This window comes from Cyprinus carpio, chromosome A25, assembly GCF_018340385.1.
Source record: "Cyprinus carpio isolate SPL01 chromosome A25, ASM1834038v1, whole genome shotgun sequence".
NCBI lineage: Eukaryota > Metazoa > Chordata > Actinopteri > Cypriniformes > Cyprinidae > Cyprinus > Cyprinus carpio.
The window spans coordinates 2835250-2856577 of record NC_056596.1 but is presented as its reverse complement, the minus strand read 5'-3'; the positions used below and the strand labels follow the sequence as shown (position 1 = coordinate 2856577).

General features: G+C 35.3%; 1 protein-coding gene across 2 annotated transcripts in view; it reads left to right on the top strand.

Annotated features, from left to right (window-relative positions):
• Positions 1-21328, top strand: part of LOC109058754 (synaptotagmin-7-like) — a 115377-nt gene that overhangs the window by 57801 nt on the left and 36248 nt on the right. Inside the window, exons 3-5 of one of the 2 annotated variants that reach the window (XM_042715048.1) lie at positions 10455-10534; positions 12425-12559; positions 17533-17700. In XM_042715048.1, coding sequence (XP_042570982.1) covers positions 10455-10534; positions 12425-12559; positions 17533-17700 — 383 coding nt within the window. The remainder of the gene's footprint in view (positions 1-10454; positions 10535-12424; positions 12560-17532; positions 17701-21328) is intronic. The other variant, XM_042715049.1, reaches the window with a different exon arrangement.

The window sequence follows — 21328 nt, the reverse complement described above, 5'->3', positions numbered from 1 at the left end:
CTAGGTGTCGTGGGGTCAAGCAGATTGGTATTAAATCCTTAATGAAGTCTGCTGAGACTCAGATTGCAGTATGTGTGTGTGAAGAGCTGTGATAATTACATCCTGTCTTGGGGTTGGAGAAGACCTCTAGTTCTGTACTCTACTTTTTGATATAACAGCCGCTTCTCCCAGCACTATTTCTCTAGTAATGAAGGGAAACGACTGCTGATTTTTTGACTGACTGGAATTGATGTGATAAAAATTGTATTTTCCTTCAGAAGCTGTGTTCCCATTCACATACTGTCCACCCTGAGTAGTGTGCGAGGCTAGAATCAGTAGGGTAGAATCAGATTTAGCTTCTGTTATTGCTGTCAGATGCAGTTATGTAGAGCACTTAATTTTGCTGTAGAATTTCCAATAATAATTAATTAATTTAATAACTACAGTGCGTAATAACTGGTACTAAGATAAATGGGAATGTAAGAGATCACTTTCTCTATGGTATAATTGTCCTCATTGATCTTGAATGTACTGTAATATGCTGATCATATACTGTATATGCCATACTTTTTTAAAATATAATGCATGAAACAGTATGCATTATACAATTCCTTGTGTGTGTAAACACACTTGGCAATAAAGCTTGTTCTGATTCTGACAAATGTTTTTACTGTTTGATGCAATACACAGATGATACAGTATGTTTGAAATGGAAAACTAGCTTAGTATATACTGCACTGCACAAGTATTTTATTGTTTACTGCCTATTGTTTATCTATCTATCTATCTATCTATCTATCTATCTATCTATCTATCTATCTATCTATCTATCTATCTATCTATCTATCTATCTAATCTTGTAACAGTGATCATTCGGAGCAATAATATGCTTTTTTTTGTTTTTACAATTTTTTTTCTTTACAAAATGAAATCTTTTTTTTAATATATATTTTAATGATCAGTTTTTATAAAATTAAAATATCAATTTATATATATATTTATATTTATATTTATATTTATATTTATATTTATATTTATGTTTATATTAAATGACCAGTTTTTATACATTTATTCATTTGGCAGACACTTTTATCCAAAGTGACTTACAGTTGAGGAATACAAGAAGTGATGTATCATAAGATGGCAATAAACGCGAGAAGTGCTCGTTATACAAGGTTTCAGTCATCGTTCAAAATAATAAAAAGCTAGGACAGGAGGATGATAAGAGAACAGAAAAGGTGGTAAAAAAGGCATAGAATTTTTATAATTATTGGAGGCAGTTAGATGCCCACGGAAGAGATGAGTTTTCAGTTGTTTCTTGAAGGTTGCAAGGACCTGATTGACCCTATTCTCTCACTGCCCTCAACTGCTAACAAATTTAATAAATTAAGTCATATTAATTCATATTAATTATAAAAATGATAATTTCTATGCTATCAGAAGGTGACAACAACACATCAAAACAACCAAACCTCTCTCTAACCCGAACTAAACAACATAAGAACACTATATAAAAAAACAAAACAACATTATAAACATATAAACATCAATAAACCATTAGAACAATATTGTAAAACTTATGTAAATGTTGTATAAATGTTAGAACAGTTTAATGATGTTAAAATTATGTTAACGAACTGCTCTTATGATGTCATTTGCATTTGATAAATGTTCTCACAACATTAGGAGAAAATGGTCTCACTGTAACATTGCCTATATTTTGAATGAAACATTAAGCTGAGCATGAATGTTGCATGTTTTATTAAGTTAACACACACACACACACACACACACACACACGCAGATGTGTTTTGTTGTCATATGACATACATGTATCTCATTATGTTTAATTCAGCATGTGGCTAAATTTAGTTTCTGAACTCACAGGTAATTAACTAAATCTCTACTTATTAACTGTAATTAACTGTAAATGCTGATCTCAGATCTAAATTTATTTGAATTTCAGCAAACAGCTGAAGTCTTTTATGCAGCTTAAGTATTTTGTACATAGTCTCATTCAAAGAACACACAAATTAACATTAATTTAAAGAGCAACCTGTATGTCACCGAAAAGCACCCATTGACATTTTCTTTTCTTTTCTTTTTCTTTTCTTTTCTTTTTAGTATTTAAATATATATTTATTATATCTTTGTCTTTTCTTTTCTTTTCTTTTTTTAGTATTTAAATATATATTTATTATGTAATTTTATAATTTTTAATAATTTCACAATTTTGCATTTTTCCTTATATAGTATTTGTTGTTAATGTAATTTAATTATTTTATTTAGAATTTTATTTCATTTTAGATTTTATTTTATTTTTATTTATTTTATTATTTTATTTTTAAGCTAAGTTTACATGTCAGGAACAAAATATTTTATTTGTATTACCTTTTATTATTGATTGTTATTTTGTTTTATTTTTAATATTTTGTTTTCTAATTTATTGTATTTTTTTTTTCATATTATTTTTTTTACATTTTTGTTTTATTTATTATATCCTGTTGTAAGTAATTGTTTTATTTAAATTTCTTAGTAATATTTTTATATATTTTATATATATTTTTAGAAAATTTTTGTTTTCATTTTTATAATACATTTTATTTAGTTATGTATAATTATATTATTTTATTTTGAAAAAAATATATATTCAAATAATTTTTATATATTTTATATAGATTTTTTAATACATTTTATTTTATTTTGGAAAGTTATATTTTTATACATTTTATGTCATTATATACATTGGTAATCATCTGGGAATTTTAATTAATTAATTAATTTATTTATTTTACACTGTGTACTGTGTTGAAAAATCATTCCAATAAAGTACAATAATAGAGAGAAAAGAGAGAAAAACGCACGTTTGAAGGAGAGAGATTAATAAAGGTGGAGAAGACACAGAAAAGTTGAGAAGAAATGGAGAATATATGAAGATATATGACAGCGCTGCCCTCTTGAGCATTCCAGCAAGAGACAGACTGAGAGAGAGAGAGAAACATGTTTGTGTCTGTGGCCACAGTGTGTCTGTTGGACTGCACGCCTGAAGCCATGTGTGTGTGTGTAGCAGCGTTTGCACGTGTGTGTCTTTGCTCAGAGCTAGTCATGCTACTGAATGCACATTTCAGACTCTCTCCTTCTCCATTCTTGACACACACACACACACACACACACACACACACACATGCACTCAGACCCGCGGGGATCGCTGTCACTCATTCCCCCTCCGAGCCTCACAGTTGGCGATCTGTCGCTTCCTCCGCTTGTCTCAATCATCAGCCGCGTCCTCTCCTCCCTCACTTTCATCCCCACTTCTCTCAGACCCCTCCTCCTTCCACACTCTTCCTCTCTCTTTCCCTCCATTTAGTTTCGCTCTCATCTCTCTCTCTGTGAAAATTTCATGATACAGTTGATGAAAGATGAGTTTCTTTTGATAACTTCTTCTTTTCTGTCAATAACTGTGACTACTTACCTAGAACCTGCAGCCTGTAAGTACTCAGCGTGTGTGTGTGTGAGTGTGAGTGTGAGTGCTTTCAATCTCAGATATTTACAAATCACACACTATTCTCAGCCGAACGTGTTGTGTGTTAAAAGTAGTTGCATTTAATACACACAAAAAAAAACACACTCTTCTCCCTATAACAGACACACTACACATTCTTCAACCTTTTTTTTGTCTCGTTTTTCAAGATATTAAGATATTTCAGATTTTTTTTTTTTTTGAATAATTTTATAGAATTTCTAATATGATGTACTTTTCAGAGAATATATGCATCTTAAATTATGTCTATGTAATTTAAAAATTATAATTATTTTTATAACCACAATTGCAAGTATTTTTTCTTGTTTTGAGCATTAATTGATTATAATTATTATTATTTGTTTTTGCAGTATATATTAGGAGCGAGTATGAATTTGAATATTCATTCAGTCTTTGAGTGCGTCTCACCTTTTTATCATGCTTTAATACGTTTAGTGCTTTTATTGCTTATTATGCTAAACATCATGTTCTTCAGCTGTATTTTTGTCTCGTTTTGCATCTCTTAAAAGCATATTTGCTTGAAACTCAATTGCATGAGATATTAAGAGATTTTAGAGAATTTGACATATTGTTAAAAAATATTGTGTTAATATTTTAAAATAATTTTTATATTGTTTATATTTATATTTCAGAGAAATATATGCATTTTACATTATTGTTAATTTTGTATATAATAAAAAAAATATTATTATTTTTAAAACCAAAATTGCTAATATTTTCTTAGTTTTATTCATTAATTTTCTTTTGCAGTATATAAGCATATATATATATATATGTTATATATCTTATACAACTGAGGCTAAATATAAAAGTAAATATGCTTTTAAAAATACCAAATATAAAATACAGCTGAAGAATATATATATATATATATATATAATATATATATATATACATATACATATATATATATACATATACATATATATATATATATATATATATATATATATATATATATATATATATTCTTCAGCTGTATTTTATATTTTGCATTTTTTAAAAGCATATTTACTTTTATATTTAGCTCAGTTGTATAAGATATTAACATATTTTTTATTATTATTATTTTTTTTAATCATTTTTTAAATATCATAAAATTTACATTTTAGAGAAATGTATGCATCTTAAATTGTTTAATATATATATGAACAATAAAAAAATATATATATAAGGTACATGCATGAGTTTGAATATTTAATCAGTCATTGAGGGCATCTGAAAAATCGTGTCATACATGTTTAGTGCTTTTATGTCTAAATACTCATTTAAAGGTTAATTTTTAATTAGTGTATTGATTTCAGTGTGGTTTAAATTGATAACATTTATTCTTAAACAACTAAAATCAAATATTACTAAATTTAAAAAAAAGATACAATACCTTTACAAAGATATATAATTGCATTTTACCATGTCCTTTAGACCAGTTTTGACTCTCCAGTGATGGTAAAACTACTATATTTGAAATACCACATTAGTTTATTATAAGTGAGGAATGACATGAGCGTATATATGTATGTATTTGCACATCTACTCAGTCTTTGAGGGCATGTTGTTGTACACGCGTCACACTGTCACGGCTAATAATGCGTTTGTAAGTAGCTCTGAACATGTCAGTGCATGTCCTGGATGTGTTTGTCGTTAAATGGTGTGTTGAGTGTCTCTTTTAATTGGTTTATTGATCCATGTGCTCTAAATTGTGTGTTGGATTCAGTTTGAAGGTGAACTTGTGTTACTGTGGGGTCAGGATAATTGATAGCATGGTGCTTTTGGCCACAGCTATTACTGTATGCTTTTATCATGGGATTCTCTGAAGATCCATGGAGTGCAATGGTATATAAAACGCTGGAAAATTCGGCTCAACGAACAGATAGTTGGTTTTTATTTGGGGAGTTGGTCTGGTGCATATTTTATTTATTTTTTTTAAATGTTATTTCATAATACTTTATTGTTTTTATTTGGTATGTTGGTGTGGTGCATGCATATATATATATATATATATATCATTATATCATAATGTTTCATTTTTATTCAATTATTTCAATATATATATATATATATATATATATATAGATCTATTATATATCATTATATCATTAATGTTTCATTTTTATTCAATTATTTCATAATATTTAATTATTGGTCTATTATTTAATAATATTAATTAATAAATTAATGGTTTTATTTGGTATATTAGTTGGGTGCACATTTATTTTTATTTTTTTAAATACTATTTTATAATATTTTAGTATTTATATTATTTCAGAATATTATTTAATACTTTTTTAAATTTGGTACATTGGTCTGGTGCATGTGTATGGTTATTTTATAATACTCTATTCTATTATTTCATAATACTATTTCATTAATTCTTACAATATTCAATTCAATTATTTCAGAAATCATTCTAATATGCTTAATTAATTAAAAAAAATGAGCTGCTCCACTACATAATTAAAAAAAACAACATTATCATCAAAACAAAATTAATAAAAAAAAAGTTCAAAAGAACAACATTTGATGGACTGAAACTATTTTGTAACATTATAAATATTATTTTAATAATATTTTAAATGAGCATTTAAATCATATCATAAATTTAGCGTTTTTTTTTTTGTTTTTTTAAATCATCACAAAAAAAAAACGTTTTTCATGCTGCTCTGGATTATCCATAAATTTAAAACAAAACAAAAAAAACAAATAACACATCTATAAAAAATAAAAAATTGAAAAATTCTAAAATTTCCATAAATTTTAACATTAAATATGTGATATTTTCCATACATTTTTTTTATGAGTATCAAGTCTTCTACTCTTCGTATTGTCTCTGGGGTCAGTCAGTAGTAATTATAATGTGTGTGTGTGTGTGTGTGTGTGTGTGTGTGTGTGTGTCGCTGCTGTCCCCTCCGGCTGACTGACTCATGTGTGTGTAGTTGTGTGTGCTCTGCACATCTGGGTGATTCTTCGACTGTCCTTTTTCGTTTAAATCAGTGTGTCAGACTGAGATGTGACGATGAGAGTCAACGGAGATGTTTGGAAGATGAAAATCTCGCTGCAAAATCCTGCTAACACCAGCTTTTTATTACAGTTAGCTTTCCATTAGTACATTAAGTATTCATGATCATATATAATAACAACTGTAACACCAGCCTTGCATACCGTAGACCAAGCTGGTCAAAGGTGGTTAGAGTTGGTAGACCAGCTTGGATCAGCAAGAAGCCAGCTTGATCTCTCTTTAAGTCAACATGAATGGTGCAAGATATGTAAATATTATACAAATTAATAAATTATTAAAAAAATATAAAAAACAAGTAAAATAAAATAAAATATTAAATAATAGTAATAAAATAAATGTTATAAAATATATTTATAATATAACATCATATATTATTATTTATTATTTATTATGTATCATAATATACATCATATATTATTATTTATTATATTTTTATATATATAATTATTATTATTATTAAAATAAGTATTTTATTTTTTACTAAGGCAGTATTTGTTTGATCAATATATATTTTTAAAAAAAATTATAATATTTTTAATAATAATATTTTTGTGGAAACTGTAACAAATTTTTTATTCAGGATTCTTTAATGCATAGAAAACGTCTCTCATTTCTCAATTTTTATCAAATTTTTATATACCAATAAAAAAAGCATACTAACTTAATAAAAAAAAAACCTATCAATTTCTAAAAAAAAAAACACATACAGATATAAAATATTCAAAAAAAACAGAATATTTAAAAAACTGAATTGGCCTACAATGTTTTTTTTTTTAAATTAGATAATAAATATTTAAATTATTAAAACTAAAAAAAATTAAAAAAATAAAATAAAAATAAAAATAAATAAAATAAAAAAAAAAAAAAAATGAATTTGAATTTAACAACTACAAGGTTTTTTTTTTTTTTTTTTTACAAAACATTACAATATATTAAATATGTCATATAAATTATTATTGAAACAAAGGAAGATTATGAAATTACTATAAAAATGAAATAAATTATTTAAAATAACATTAATAATGATAATTTATAGTTCAGTAATGTGAGAGGTAAAATATAGGATGGGACTTTTATTTGTTTGTTTGTTGCATTCAGAAAAAAACCAAACGCTCAGTGAATTCAGAGTTTGTCCTTGCTCAGGGAGTTTCCTGTAGCCTCGTAGCCCTCGACCAATCGCTGAGCACGATTAGGCAGCATGTCGCGGCTCCTGTCCCTTCTCTACACGCTCCTCTTGGCCAGTGCTAATGATACCCCTGACCTCTGACCCCATGATCCACCCCGTGCCTCCGGCGGCATCCTCAGAGACGAGCAGGAAAAGCCGAACCAGAGCCAGAACCACAGCCATCTCCTCAGACGATAGCCGACGGGAGCGCGGGGACGAGATGGGATGAGACAGCGAGCCCTGCTGTGGGACAGGTCTCGCTTTGAGGAGTTTTTAACTACGCCAAACCCGTCACCACGGAAACCGCACAGATGGGATGAGAGGAAAATGACGGACTGTACCTGTGTTTATTTTTCAGAGCAGATTTTGTTCTCATTTCTTTGTGGTTTTTAGACTTTTAGATACGCTGTTGTGATGCTCCTAAAATACATACGTAATTGTGTTGCATGTATGGAAACTGTAATAGCAGTATTGCTTCTAGGGCTGGGTGATATGGTCAAAAAAAAATGATCACGATAAAATTTTTTATATCAGTCGATATCGATAATTATTACAATAAATTTCACATTTTTATTTCTTTGAAGTTTAAAGGCAGATTTTTGCTCCTATAGAAACAACTCTTTATGATCAGAACATGACAAGCACTTCACGTTTTTAAATTCTTTACACTTTTCCAGTCATTTTCCCTTAACAAAATTAATGAATGAATTAATTTATTAGTAACTGCATGTTCTAATGAATGATATTGTTTCAAATCCTGAAACAGGTTTGTGTTGCCTGACTATGATGATGCGAATCTTCAGATCAGTTTGTAGTGCAGGCTGCAATATTAATAATATTTATTTATTTATTGTCTCTTAGAAATGCACATTTGACAGTAGCTTGAGTTGACAGTAGAGGTAGCTTAAGTTAGGATGCAGATGTAAATTTATGTTCATTGTCAAAAACAGTAACATCTGTAAAAAACGTAACAACCTAATTTTTATATGGTGAAATTTAATTATTCAGTTTTATTCAAATTAACCATTGGTCTTCCATTGTAGCAAACATTTAGATCATGAGAACCAGAGTTAAAAACAAACACATTAAAACTCATAAAAATAAACATGACATTGTTGAAGTGATGAGGTGAAATATATGAGGACAGGCTAAACTATGTCTTTAAGACTCATACAATTATACTGCATAACAAAGAAAGAAATGCAGAAGCCACTCAGCATTATATGAATCTCACCCCCATACTTTTTTCCCACTTCACTTTGGTAATAACTCTCTAACTCCTCCACCATTTATATTATCTCCGAGACCATTAGATACAAATTAAGAAAGAAAGAAAGAAAGAAAGAAAACTTAATTGGAAATTTGCATGCTGCAAGACATGCTGTTTTATTATCTTTTTCTTAATCAAACCTGATGAGAACCAGTTTAAGATGAACCAGGAAAGAATAGAGAAGCTGAAATAAAATAAAAATAAAAAATAAAATAGATAAAAAATATTTTATATAATTATTATATTATATAATTATATTATATTATATTATATTATATATGTAAATAAACTATATATATAAACTATATATATATATATATATATGTAATTCAATTTAAAAATTAGAAATGCTGTTTTAGGAACTAAACTAAATAAATTATTAAAATTTAAACTATAAAAAAATCTAATAAAAATGACAAACGCACATAACAACTAAAATTAAAAAATACAAAAATAATAGTAAAAAAAGTCAAAAGAGCAATAAATAGTATAATAATTTATTTATTAAAAATTATTTAAATTCCCCATTTGAATACTTTATGGGTATTTTTCACTTGCAACTAAATTAAACTAGACAACAAAAAAAATTAAGACAAAACTGTATCTACTATCTACTTATTGTATCTATTAAACAGTACGAAGGTATCAGTAGAAGGTACAATTTCAGATGCACTTATAATAATAATAATATTTTAATGTATTAATGTACTGTATTTATTTTTATATTAAAGTTACTTTTTTATCTTTGGGATGTTTGTTCAATTTGGTAACACTTGCACATGATTTTGTTTTCTGTTAGCTCTTCCTTTTTGCAACTGTTTTTGCTAAATGAGAATTTTTTTTTTTAATCATTTACAATCACATATACACCGTACAGTCATGTTTTCTGTTGGCTGTGCTTGAGAATAAATATAAGAAGCTGTTACCATGAATCTGATGTGGCATTTAAAAAGTCTAAAAACCTAAATTGAACTATCACGCATTATGCACTCAGGTATTACGGTGTAAATTCAAAAGTTGATTTCATAACTTGCACAACTTAAAACTCAGTCTGTCTCCCTACATCTAAGCCTGAATGTGGGTTGTGTCACAGACCCCCTGTAACGTGTTGTTTATAGAGCAGAGAGGCGGACAGCACTGACGTCTATGAAGGGTTTCCACATCTCCACCTACTCCTCTGAAGACACTTTCTGTCTTTCTGTCTTTCCCACATGCTCCCGCTCTTCCTCTCCGGCAGCCCGTGACGCTGCCGAAGGCTAAATTGGCTATTTCCTTGTAAATATGAGGCTTGTGTGTGGTTTAATTACTATGGAGATGACTTAGGACCGACCATGTGATTTGAGCAATCAGAACGAAGCATCAGGGAGGAAAGCGGGAAGCAGGAATGGCGGATAATGCTAGACGTACAGAAGTTGGAGGCGGAGCTTGTGATCAATTAGGAGACTGGGAATAAACTTCCTTTATTCTTCTCTCTGTCTTTCAGGGGAAGAGAAATAAACCAGGAGTGGAGTCCGTCGGGTCTCCCGATTCAGGAAGAGGAAGAGGAGAGAAAAAAGCCATCAAGTAGGTGCAGGGACATTTGTTTCGTTCAGAGGGTGGTTTTGTGAGATCGTTGTGTTGGAGTGAAGCCTGAACATCTGAAATCAGCGCCGCCGGTATCTCCACAGACCACAGAGGAAATCATTTCAGAAGTTGTTAAAGCAGTGGAGGTCTGTCAGAGGAAGCAAGAGAGGCCCAAAAATGTGTTTAGAATCAACATAACAAATATAATGATCAAATTAGCCATTGTTTTAATTTATTTACTAACTAATGTGCCTAACTTAGATGCATATAATGTAAAAAAATAATAATAATATATAAATAAATAAATAAAATGAAATATCAATTTTATTGACATACCCAATAAAATTAAAATAAACAATATAAAAAAAATAAATAAAAATTATTGTAGTTGTTGTGTGATAGCCCAGATAATTTTAATTCATTAAATTCTTAACATCCATTTTTTTAATAATAATAAAAAATTGGCTATATATAATTGTTTGAAAATAATAATAAAAAATAAGAAATAATAAGAAATCAGAAAAATATTTTATACATATATGTATACCTAATATTATTATTATTTAGTAAAATAATAAATAATAGAATACCAGCAATAATCAGCAATGTATATATATATATATATATATATATATATATATAGATATATATATATATATATATATACATTTTTATTTTTGTTATTATTAATCGTTATTATTATGATTATGTGTATATATGTAATTATAGTAATTATTATTAATCTATATTATTTATTATTATTATTATTGTTAATTTTAATCATAAAAATTTTGTTTAATAAAATAAATATATAAAATAATTTATATATATATATATATATACACACACACACAATTATTATTATTGTCTATATATATTATTAAAAATTACAAGAAAAAACAAAATATATATATATATATTATAATAATATTTTAACATACATATATTGTCTTATTACTAACATTAATAACTATATTAATAATTAATATTATTAAAACAATAAACAAACAATGGGAATTCTACTGCAAATATTTACTGATTTTTTCTGTGTTATTCTATGTATCAGCCTTCTGGAAAATTCCCTCGCTGATCGGCACTGCCTAAAAGTCATGATTTCTTTCCATTTCATTCACCATTAAGCTGAAGAGTCTAGACTTGCTTTGATGGGAACGCTGCGTTCCCATTGTTTTGCTGGTCGGTTGATCACACACACGGCTTCTTGTTTGCGTGATGGTTATTCTCAGAGACGAATGCGCTGGTAAACGTTGGTGTGATGTCTCGCCTGTGTTGTGTGCTTATGATTACTTTGGATTTGAAGCTTGCAGGTGCTTGTGAAAATGTTATTTTTTTAAACTGAAAATGGCTTTTTTTTTCTTTTTTTCTTTCCCTAAAGCTGTTGTTGAAATTATAACTTGATGTGATCTTTCCCCCCAATATCAGGTTCATCTGAGCCTTCATGTTTCTCTCCACCCTTGCCAATATAATTTTTTTTTTTTTTGAGCCAAACTTGAACGGTTTTCACCAAAAAAGAGCATCTAACGTTGGTTTTATGATGTTTAATGTGGCTCTGTTTTTATCAATTACAACTCTCCACATCTTTCCATCTCTCTCTTTCTCTCCTTTATGCTTTTGATAAATCTAATGAATGCACAGGTATAATCTCGCTCGTTTCTGCTCTGCTGCTTTATGGATGCATTGGCTCTGTTTTTATTTCCCTGTTTGCTCATAACACTGTCTTTGCACCTCCTTGTGAATGGCGAATTCCTCCCCTCTTCCTTTTTTAACCACTTCTTGTCCCGGATAAGGAGACGCCCGGAGATCGGCTGTGTGTAGACTGATGGATGAAATGGATGGCTGATGCTCTACTGACATGTATGTGTGTCTCTTCAGTGATTTAGACAGAGACTTTTGGAATAACAATGACAGCAGTTCAGTACAGCAGCGCTGGAGCTCATACCCGCCCAAGGAGTTTGTACTAAACATTTCTCCCTATGCCCCTTATGGAGATCCACGCCTCACACTCAAGTGAGTAAGAGTAAGAGACACAAAGCCCTGACCCACAGCTCATACCAAACCCCAACCCCAACCCTCAGCAGTCACACCCTAGATCTGTGTTATCTAGCAGCACAAAGTCTGCTCCGCTGTATTTGTTACTAGTCAAGAGCCGCCCACTTAGACAGGAAAGCACTGTCTGACTGACATATAAAGTGACCAAGCATTGTTTTTTGCTTTGTTTTTTACGTGCCGTTTATGTGCAAAAGCTGGAATACATTTTCCTGAAAATGTAACATGAAAGTTGCATTTTATTTTTATTTTCAGAGCTGAATGAGAAGCAAATTAAAAAGTACACATCAGTTTTTCGCTGATGCAGAGAAATAACTTTCTGCCGCACGATTGCTCTTTTCTTTCGCAGATTTTACAATGCACTAATTCAGCTCATTTGAGTTTCTGCATTTCAGCTGGGTAGGCTGTGATGTCAAAACTGTCAAGTTTGCAGTGTTAGAGCTCATCCGTTAGTGTCTAATTATGTTTTGGTGTGCACTGAGTTGTATATAAATATACTTATTTTTATATGAATTATTAAATATTAATAAGATAAAACTTATATCTTTTATACATATTTAAATATTTTAAATATTACATATTTTGCTTAAATAAAATTATATTGTAAGCTATAATTATTTGTAAAAAATTATATATTAAAATGTATTATTTATTATATTTATTTAACATATATACATGTACATTATATTTAAAAAAGTAATAATAATTTAATATTTTACTTTTAAAATCGTACTTTTTTATTTAAAACATATAATACTTAAATTATAATGTAAGTAACAAAGGATTATATAGATATATATATATATATATATATAAGCCAAATACACACACACACACACACACATACATTCATACATATGTAAGCTGTCCAACATGAAGCCAATCAAACACATAAAAAACAAAAAATCTTCTATTATTTTTGTTTTTTTGTGTGATATGATATCAGATTCACATTCTAAAATCAAAAACCAACAACACCCAACACAACCACCACACAACAAAAGCCATATGAAACTGTCTGTTACCCAACCTCACCCCAATAACCACAACCACACCCTGATCACTGGCAGGGCTGTAATGATGAGGAAGCATCCCATAATCCAACACACTTTTCCAAAAGGATGTGGGAATGAACTCATAATGCCAAACTCATACTGATTGTGCCTGACTGGGCTGTGAATGAGACAGTATCATTACACCAACCAAGATAAGACATAAAGCAAAATGCTTTGAAGGTGAAGTGTGTAATTTCGGCTCCTAGGTGTGTATGTATGTATGTATATGTAATTTATTTAATATTATATTATGGTTTTGTAATATTAAGAAATAATATTATTTAAATTTAAATGTCTGTCCTTATTGATATTTTTCATCCTATTTTTAGAATTAAATGTACTCATTTCATTAAGAGTGCTTGTTATTTTTTCTGTAACACACTTCAAAAGGAATATTTATCATCTTTCATACTCTATATTTTGATGTTGTAGCATAGCAACTGTTTAATTGTTATTTTTTTGTAACAAAATAGTTTAGATTTATAATATTGGTCATTTTTCTGCTGTAAAATGGAAATTACTGATTTATTGATATACAGATTTCAGTGTTATTTCAGAATTAAGCTTTTATAGTAGTAGTAACTACTAGTTTGTAATGTGCTATTGTCATTTTATTATTTTTTATTTCTATTTAGCTAGTGATTTTAGTACTTAATTTTGTTTTATATTTCATATGTTTTATCTGTTTATAATAATTTACTTCACATATTTATTTCGATATTTATTGTTTAAGTTTAAGTTTTTTCATCTAGTATTTATATTTCATTTTTATTTCAGCTTTATCTCATTTAATGTCAATGTTTTTTAATCGTTTTGATAGTATCGGCTCCCCTAGTGACACCAAACGGAATTACAATCTGTTTATTTGAGCGTTGTGTCGCTCGTATTGTGGAAATTGCACACTTCATGTTTAAGCTCATAATATGAATGAAAGTCATTATGCAGATTTTATTCTTTAATGCCAGAGTGACGTATTGTATGCTTTGCAGGACTGCAGGGACATTATCAATGTATTGCATGGTTATAGCCTCGAAAATTCCACAACAGATGTGATATTCTTCTTCAGATCCATTTAGTTTTACCAAAAGTGCCAAAATTGGACAGTAAATGTCCCTCACTCCCTACAGCCCTGCTTTCTCTTCTTAGCTTATGCCCTTTAACCTTTCACCCCCTCCCCTCCCTCCTCCTACCCCCATGGGGTGTTACCATGGAGACGGACAACCCTTCAGCTATCCAGCAACAGTAACAGTAAACAAACAAACAAAAATTGCATCAGTGGTGTGTACGCTCTCGTTGAGGGTTGACCGTTACAGTCTGATTGTGGTGTGGTAACCCCTGTTTCACCTTGTTTTGAGACACTGTTGTTTTGCCTCTGTGCTCTCTGTCTCTCACCTTTCTCGGGCTCGATGTGTCCCTCTAGCAGTCCTGATTCTTCCAGCCTCTGTTTGGCAGCGGTAAACCCTCGCCGGCCTAATCCAGACAGGTTTCGCCCACCGCTTCCCATAAAGAGCGGAATGGTTTTAACACGCTTGTCCATCAAATCCAGCAGCAGATGCACGGAGGGGTTCAGATGGGGCGGCCGGTCCAGAAAATGAAAAATTAAATTAACATGTTAGCCGCGGAGGCTCAGGTGATTCAATTTTCCTGTCTCTCGACCGGTGAGGACCTGCTGGATTAAACGGTGTGGGGTGTTTGCAGACCGCTGCACTAAAGCTCTGCTATTTGAGACGGAGGACACAGATTGAAACAAAACCGACCTGGAACAGCCGCTTTGTCGCACATGTAGTCTAGTGTGCAGCATTCAGTCTTGATTTTCCTTTAGAACCTCAATATGTCTTGTAGGAGACTTTACATCCATTGGACGTCTTCTGCATTTGGTTCAGTGATCGTGACCTATTAGTTCAATTAAAGTATATCAATATATTATATCAGTTTATATATCAATTATATTGTGATCCTTTTTGTAGCAATATAGTACAGTAGATGCTTGTATTTCGGGATGCACAATATATCAGTCACTGGCTAATATTAGAGATTTCAAAAATATATGTTTTTGTATTATAAATTAAAATATTTCGTTTTTATTTATAATAAAAAAAGTAAATAGTAGCAGCTTTTGTATATTTAATTGTGCAAACTCATTTCACCTTTTTACATTTGTCTTCATCTAACATTATTAATTACACTAGTAATTTAATAATAATTATAATCTAATCGCTAGCAAATCTTAAAAATAATAACCATTTTTCTTACTGTACATAATAATGTTGCAATGCATAAATTCACTTGTAGCATTTAAAACAATCTATTATAATTTGTTTATTTAGACAGCTTAGTATAGGGCCATAACATAAAAATATATATTGTCATATTGTTATCTGCCAGAATTGTAATGAAGGTGCATCCCTGGTAAATATCTAAATTATTATTATTATTACTACCATCATCAGCTTTGTTAGCTGTTGTCCATAACAAAAAAATAATTATTGGTTTATTGGTATCAGATAAAAAACATTATTTTTATATTTTAATTACACACACACACACACACACACACACACACACACACACATATATATATATATATATATATATATATACACACACACACACACACACACACACACACACACACTGTATGTTCTCCTTTATATTATTATTATTAAATATTACTATGAATAAATTTTTATTTTAAGTGTGAGATCAGATCCCTCACCTTGGTTTTGTGGCAATCTGTGGCTCCAGGCTTTTAAAGCTCTTTTTGCTGTCCTCCTGTCATTTTTGTTGGTGTTGATGTTGCATTGTGAGTGTTTGAGCGGTGCAGCAGCATTATAAATCTCTTAATAACTGCATGATGACTTTCACCAGGTCCACAAACCGGTGACCATGATTATAAATATTGATGGCAAAAGTAACCCTTGTCGAATTTTATGTGTCTATGTGAAGTCTGCAACATTTATGAGTGTCATTAATGCGAAGCATGTCACTGGGAGTACAAATGTGCTTATTTGAAGCATCGTGGTTGTTAAATCCATTTGTACATCAAAAACACATTGGCTTAATAGTCTGTATAAGCTGGCATAAGATGCTTAAAATGTTCAAAACACTCATAAAACAAAGAAAACAATGGTAACCAGAAAAACCACAAATATTTGCTTCTATTATCTTTATTATTTTCATTTCAAACCATTCAAACCAGCTTTTGGAACCATTATTTTTAAGAGTGTATAATGTAAAAACATTCTTTAGATGCTTAAAATGTTCAAAAAGGGTTCTTCTACACTCTTAAAAATAGAGGTTACAAAAGTGTTTGTTTTCCACAGAAAAAAATATTCCATGTTCCATGGATGTTAAAGGTTCTTCAAGAGTCCACTCTTAAAAATAAAGGTTCTTTACTGGCTTCTATGGTTTCACGAAGAACCTTTAACATCCATCCAACCATTCCATTACAAAAATTATTCTTCACATTAAGAAAAATTGGTTCTTAAGAACTGTTTATTGAAATGTTCTTTGGGGAACCAAAAATTGTTCTGTTGCACTGCTGTGAAAAAATAAATAAATAAATAAAATACATTATAAAAATAAAGCGATTTGGAACATTTATTTATAAGAGTGACTGAGAAATCACTCGCTATACCTGATAAAACTAGGCTCTGTTATGCCCCCTAGAGGAGAATCTGCACTTGGTGAATCCCAGGGTGACTTGTGTTAGTATGTAGTCATGTAGTTCGCTGTGAGGTCACACATGCAGCACTCTCACGGGATAAATGATTGTGATTTATCCAAACCTGTAACCATTTCTTCTCTCCCAATGTGTGTCTTTTTCCTTTTCTCTCGTTCCTTCCGTCTCTGCGGCTCTCTTTCTGGTGGCTCCCTCAGTGGGACGGTGCCCAGGGGCCAGAAAGGGGCCGTGGGGGGTGGATTGGGGGACGGAGGGGGGCCGTCGCGCAGCGACAGCGTGAGGAGCATGATGATGGGGGGCATTAAAGCCGGCAGGTGGCAGACGGTACAAAGCCGCCTGCATTCAGGAGACTTCAAGAACGGCAAGTGAGTCAAGTCCACAGGGGACAAGAAAGAGAGATGTGATGTGTGTGTGAGATGTTTAAGAAAGTTAAAAATGCCTTTGTGTGGGTCTGCGCTTTGCTGAGATTTCAGGCCGCCCTGCAGTCTAATAATAGCAGGATCCGTACGACTGACTCACACACACTTAGAAACACTCAGAAGCGGCGATAGCTCATTTCAGTCCATTATAAAACACAACAGCCACAGCAATGACTCAAAAGGCGGCATAACTGGTGATATCATACACCTGATTCAGTCTGCAAATACAATATGTGAGGGATAATAAATATAAATGCAAAGCCAAAGAGTCTTGTATTGGCCTGAAGGGGGTTATTTCGCAATAAAGACCGGCTGACTGAACAATCTGGCGTATTATGCAGCAAACAAATGGACAGGAAATATCAATTTTATTGAGTTTTACGTTGACATTTTTCATAAAAATATGAAACAGCTCAATTGTTTTCAACATAATAGTAATAAATGTTTCTTGAGCAGCAAATCAGCATCTTAGAATGATTTCTGAAGGATCATGTGACAATGAAGACTATAAAAGTTAGCTTTACTTCACAGAAATAAATGACATTTTACAGTATATTACAATAGAAAGCAGTTATTTTAAATTGTAATAATATTTCACAATATTACTGTTTTTTTTTTTTTTTTTGATGACGATGAATTAAATACAGCCTTGGTGAGCAGAAGAGACTTCTTTCAAATTAAGGTGTAGGTTCATGTTGTCACGACACGCACACAGACAGGTAGATCCAAAAGCAGTGTGTTTATTGGGGTGATCCAAAATCAGAAAACATCCAGGCAAAGGTCAAAATCCAGGTAATCCGTCCAAAACAATAAACATAGACCAACATCCAGAAACACGAGAAACCAGGGAACCAGGAAAACACAGGGGTGACATTCAACAAGGACTCCGTGACAATGACAGAACAACCGGGGTATTTATACACAGGGAAATGACAATGCTAACGGGGAATTGGCTGAGCGCAATGATTGATAACCACGGACAGCTGAGTGCAATGAGCAGTGATGAAACAGACACAAGACTATGGGAAATGCAGTTCTAAAGTGGGGTGACGATAAGGGGAAGTGAGACCTCTAGTGGCCCACCCAGGGAGACACAGAACAGACACCGTGACACTACCCCCCCTCTAAGGAGCAGCTTCCAGATGCTCCTCAGAACAAAATAACCAAAAAAAAACAAAGAGACCAGGAGGGAGGTGGACTGGTGGAGGCAGAACAGGGGGAGGGATGGCGGGCCAGGCCCGTGTAGGGGAACTGGGACCGGCAGCGATGGCTCCCCTGGTAGCCCAGGTGGCTCGGTCAGATCAGGGGGCCATGGTGGGCCCGAAAGTTCAGGGGACCACGAGGGACCAGGCAGTTCAGGTGGCCACGGTGGACCCGAAAGTTCAGGGGACCACGAGGGGCCAGGCAGTTCAGGTGGCCACGGTGGGATCAGTCCATTCTCGTTGTGCAGACGGCCAGGGAGGAATTCGCCATTTGAGTGACCCGAACGGAACCAGCCAATCGGGGAGCCAGTAAGGAGCAGGCTGTGGCGATGGGCCCGGTCACGGCATTGGGAACGGCATCGGGAACGGCCTCAGACAAGGGCACCGCCTCGGGAACGGCCTTGGACACGGGTATCGCCTCCAGAACCCATCTCGGGCACCCCCTTGGGAATGGCATCGGACAAGGACACCGCCTCGGGAACGACCTCGGCATCGGGCACCGCCTCGGGAACGGTCCTCAGGAACGGCCTCAGGAATGGCCTCAGGAACGGCATTGGACAAGGACCCCGCCTCGGGAACCGACCTCGGCATCGGGCACCGCCTCGGGAATGGCCTCGGGAACGGCATCGGACAAGGACACAACCGCCGCTCGGAACGACCTCGGCATCGGGCACCGCCTCGGGAATGGCCTCAGGAACGGCATCGGACCAGGACACCCGCCTCGGGAACGACCTCGGCATCGGGCACCATCTGCCTCGGGAACGCGTTCTCAGGACACGGCCTCGGGAATGGCATCGGAGCACTGCCGTGCCTCCTTCGGTTTGTAACGGTCTCAGCCGGGGGACGGTCATTCGGACAAGGACAACGCATCTCGGGAACGACCCCTCGGCATCGGGCACCGCCTCGGGACGGTCTCAGGAACGGCATCGGACAAGGACACCGCCTCGGGCACGACCTCGGCATCGGGCACCGCCTCGGGAATGGCCTCAGGAACGGCATCGGGACAAGGACACCGCCTCGGGAACGACCTCGGCATCGGGCACACGCCTCGGGAATGGCCTCAGGGAACGGCATCGGACAAGGACACCGCCATCGGGAACGACCTCGGCATCGGGCACCGCCTTGGGAACGGTCTCAGGAACGGCCTCAGGAATGGCCTCAGGAACGGCATTGGACAAGGACACCGCCTCGGGAACGGCCTCGGGCACGACCTCGGGCTCCGCCTCGGGCTCGGCATTGGGCACCGCCTCAGGAACGGCATCGGACAAGGACACCGCCTCGGGAACGACCTCGGCATCGGGCACCGCCTCGGGAACGGCCTCAGGAATGGCATCGGTCACCGCCTCGGCATCGGGAACAACATCGGGCACCGCCTCGACCTCCGGAACAGCCTCGGTCATCGGGCATTAATCGGTCTCGGGCACCGTCTCTGGCACGGCATCGGGCACCGCCTCGGCCTCGGGCACCGCCTCGGCCTCGGGCACCGCCTCGGGAACCGCCTCGACCACCTTCTTGGGCACCGCCTCGGTCATTGCATCGGGGACCGCCTCGGGAACCGCATCGGGCACCGCCTCGGCCTCGGGGCACCGCCTCGGCATCGGCACCGCCTCGGCATCGGACATTGCGTCGGGAACCGCCTCGGCCACCGCCCTCGGCATCGGGCACCGCCTCGGCATCGGGCACCGCCTCGGCATCGGGCACCGCCTCGGCATCGGACATTGCATCGGGAACCGCCTCGACCACCGCATCAGGCACCGCCTCGGCCACCGCCTCCGCATCGGGCACCGCCTTGGCATCGGGCACCGCCTCGGCATCGGGCACTGCCTCGGCATCGGGCACCGCCCTGGTCATTGCATCGGAGACCGCCTCGGGAACCGCATCGGGCACCGCCTCGGGCACCGCCTCGGCAACGGGCACCGCCTCGGCCTCGGGCACCGCCTCGGCATCGGACATTGCATCGAGAACCGCCTCGGCCACCGCATCAGGCACCGCCTCGGCATCGGGCACCGCCTCGGCATCGGCCATTGCATCGGGCACCACCTCGGCCACCGCATCAGGCACCGCCTCGGCATCGGGCACCGCCTCGGGCACCGCCTCGGCATCAGGCACCGCCTCGGGAACCTCGGGCACGTCCACCTGGACGACAGCGGCCTGCTCGGGAACGTCCTCCTGGACGGCAGCGGCCCCGCTCTGGAACGTCCTCCTGGACGGCAGCGGCCTGCTCGAGACCCCCCTCCGGGCTTTGAGGAACGGCTGACGCCTGTCTCCTCCTCCTCCGCCCTCTATGATGGCGAGCCGGTGGCTCCTTGACGGAAGACTCAGGCGTTGAGTCAACCATCCTGTGCTGTGGCGCTGGGCTGGCGGCCATCTTG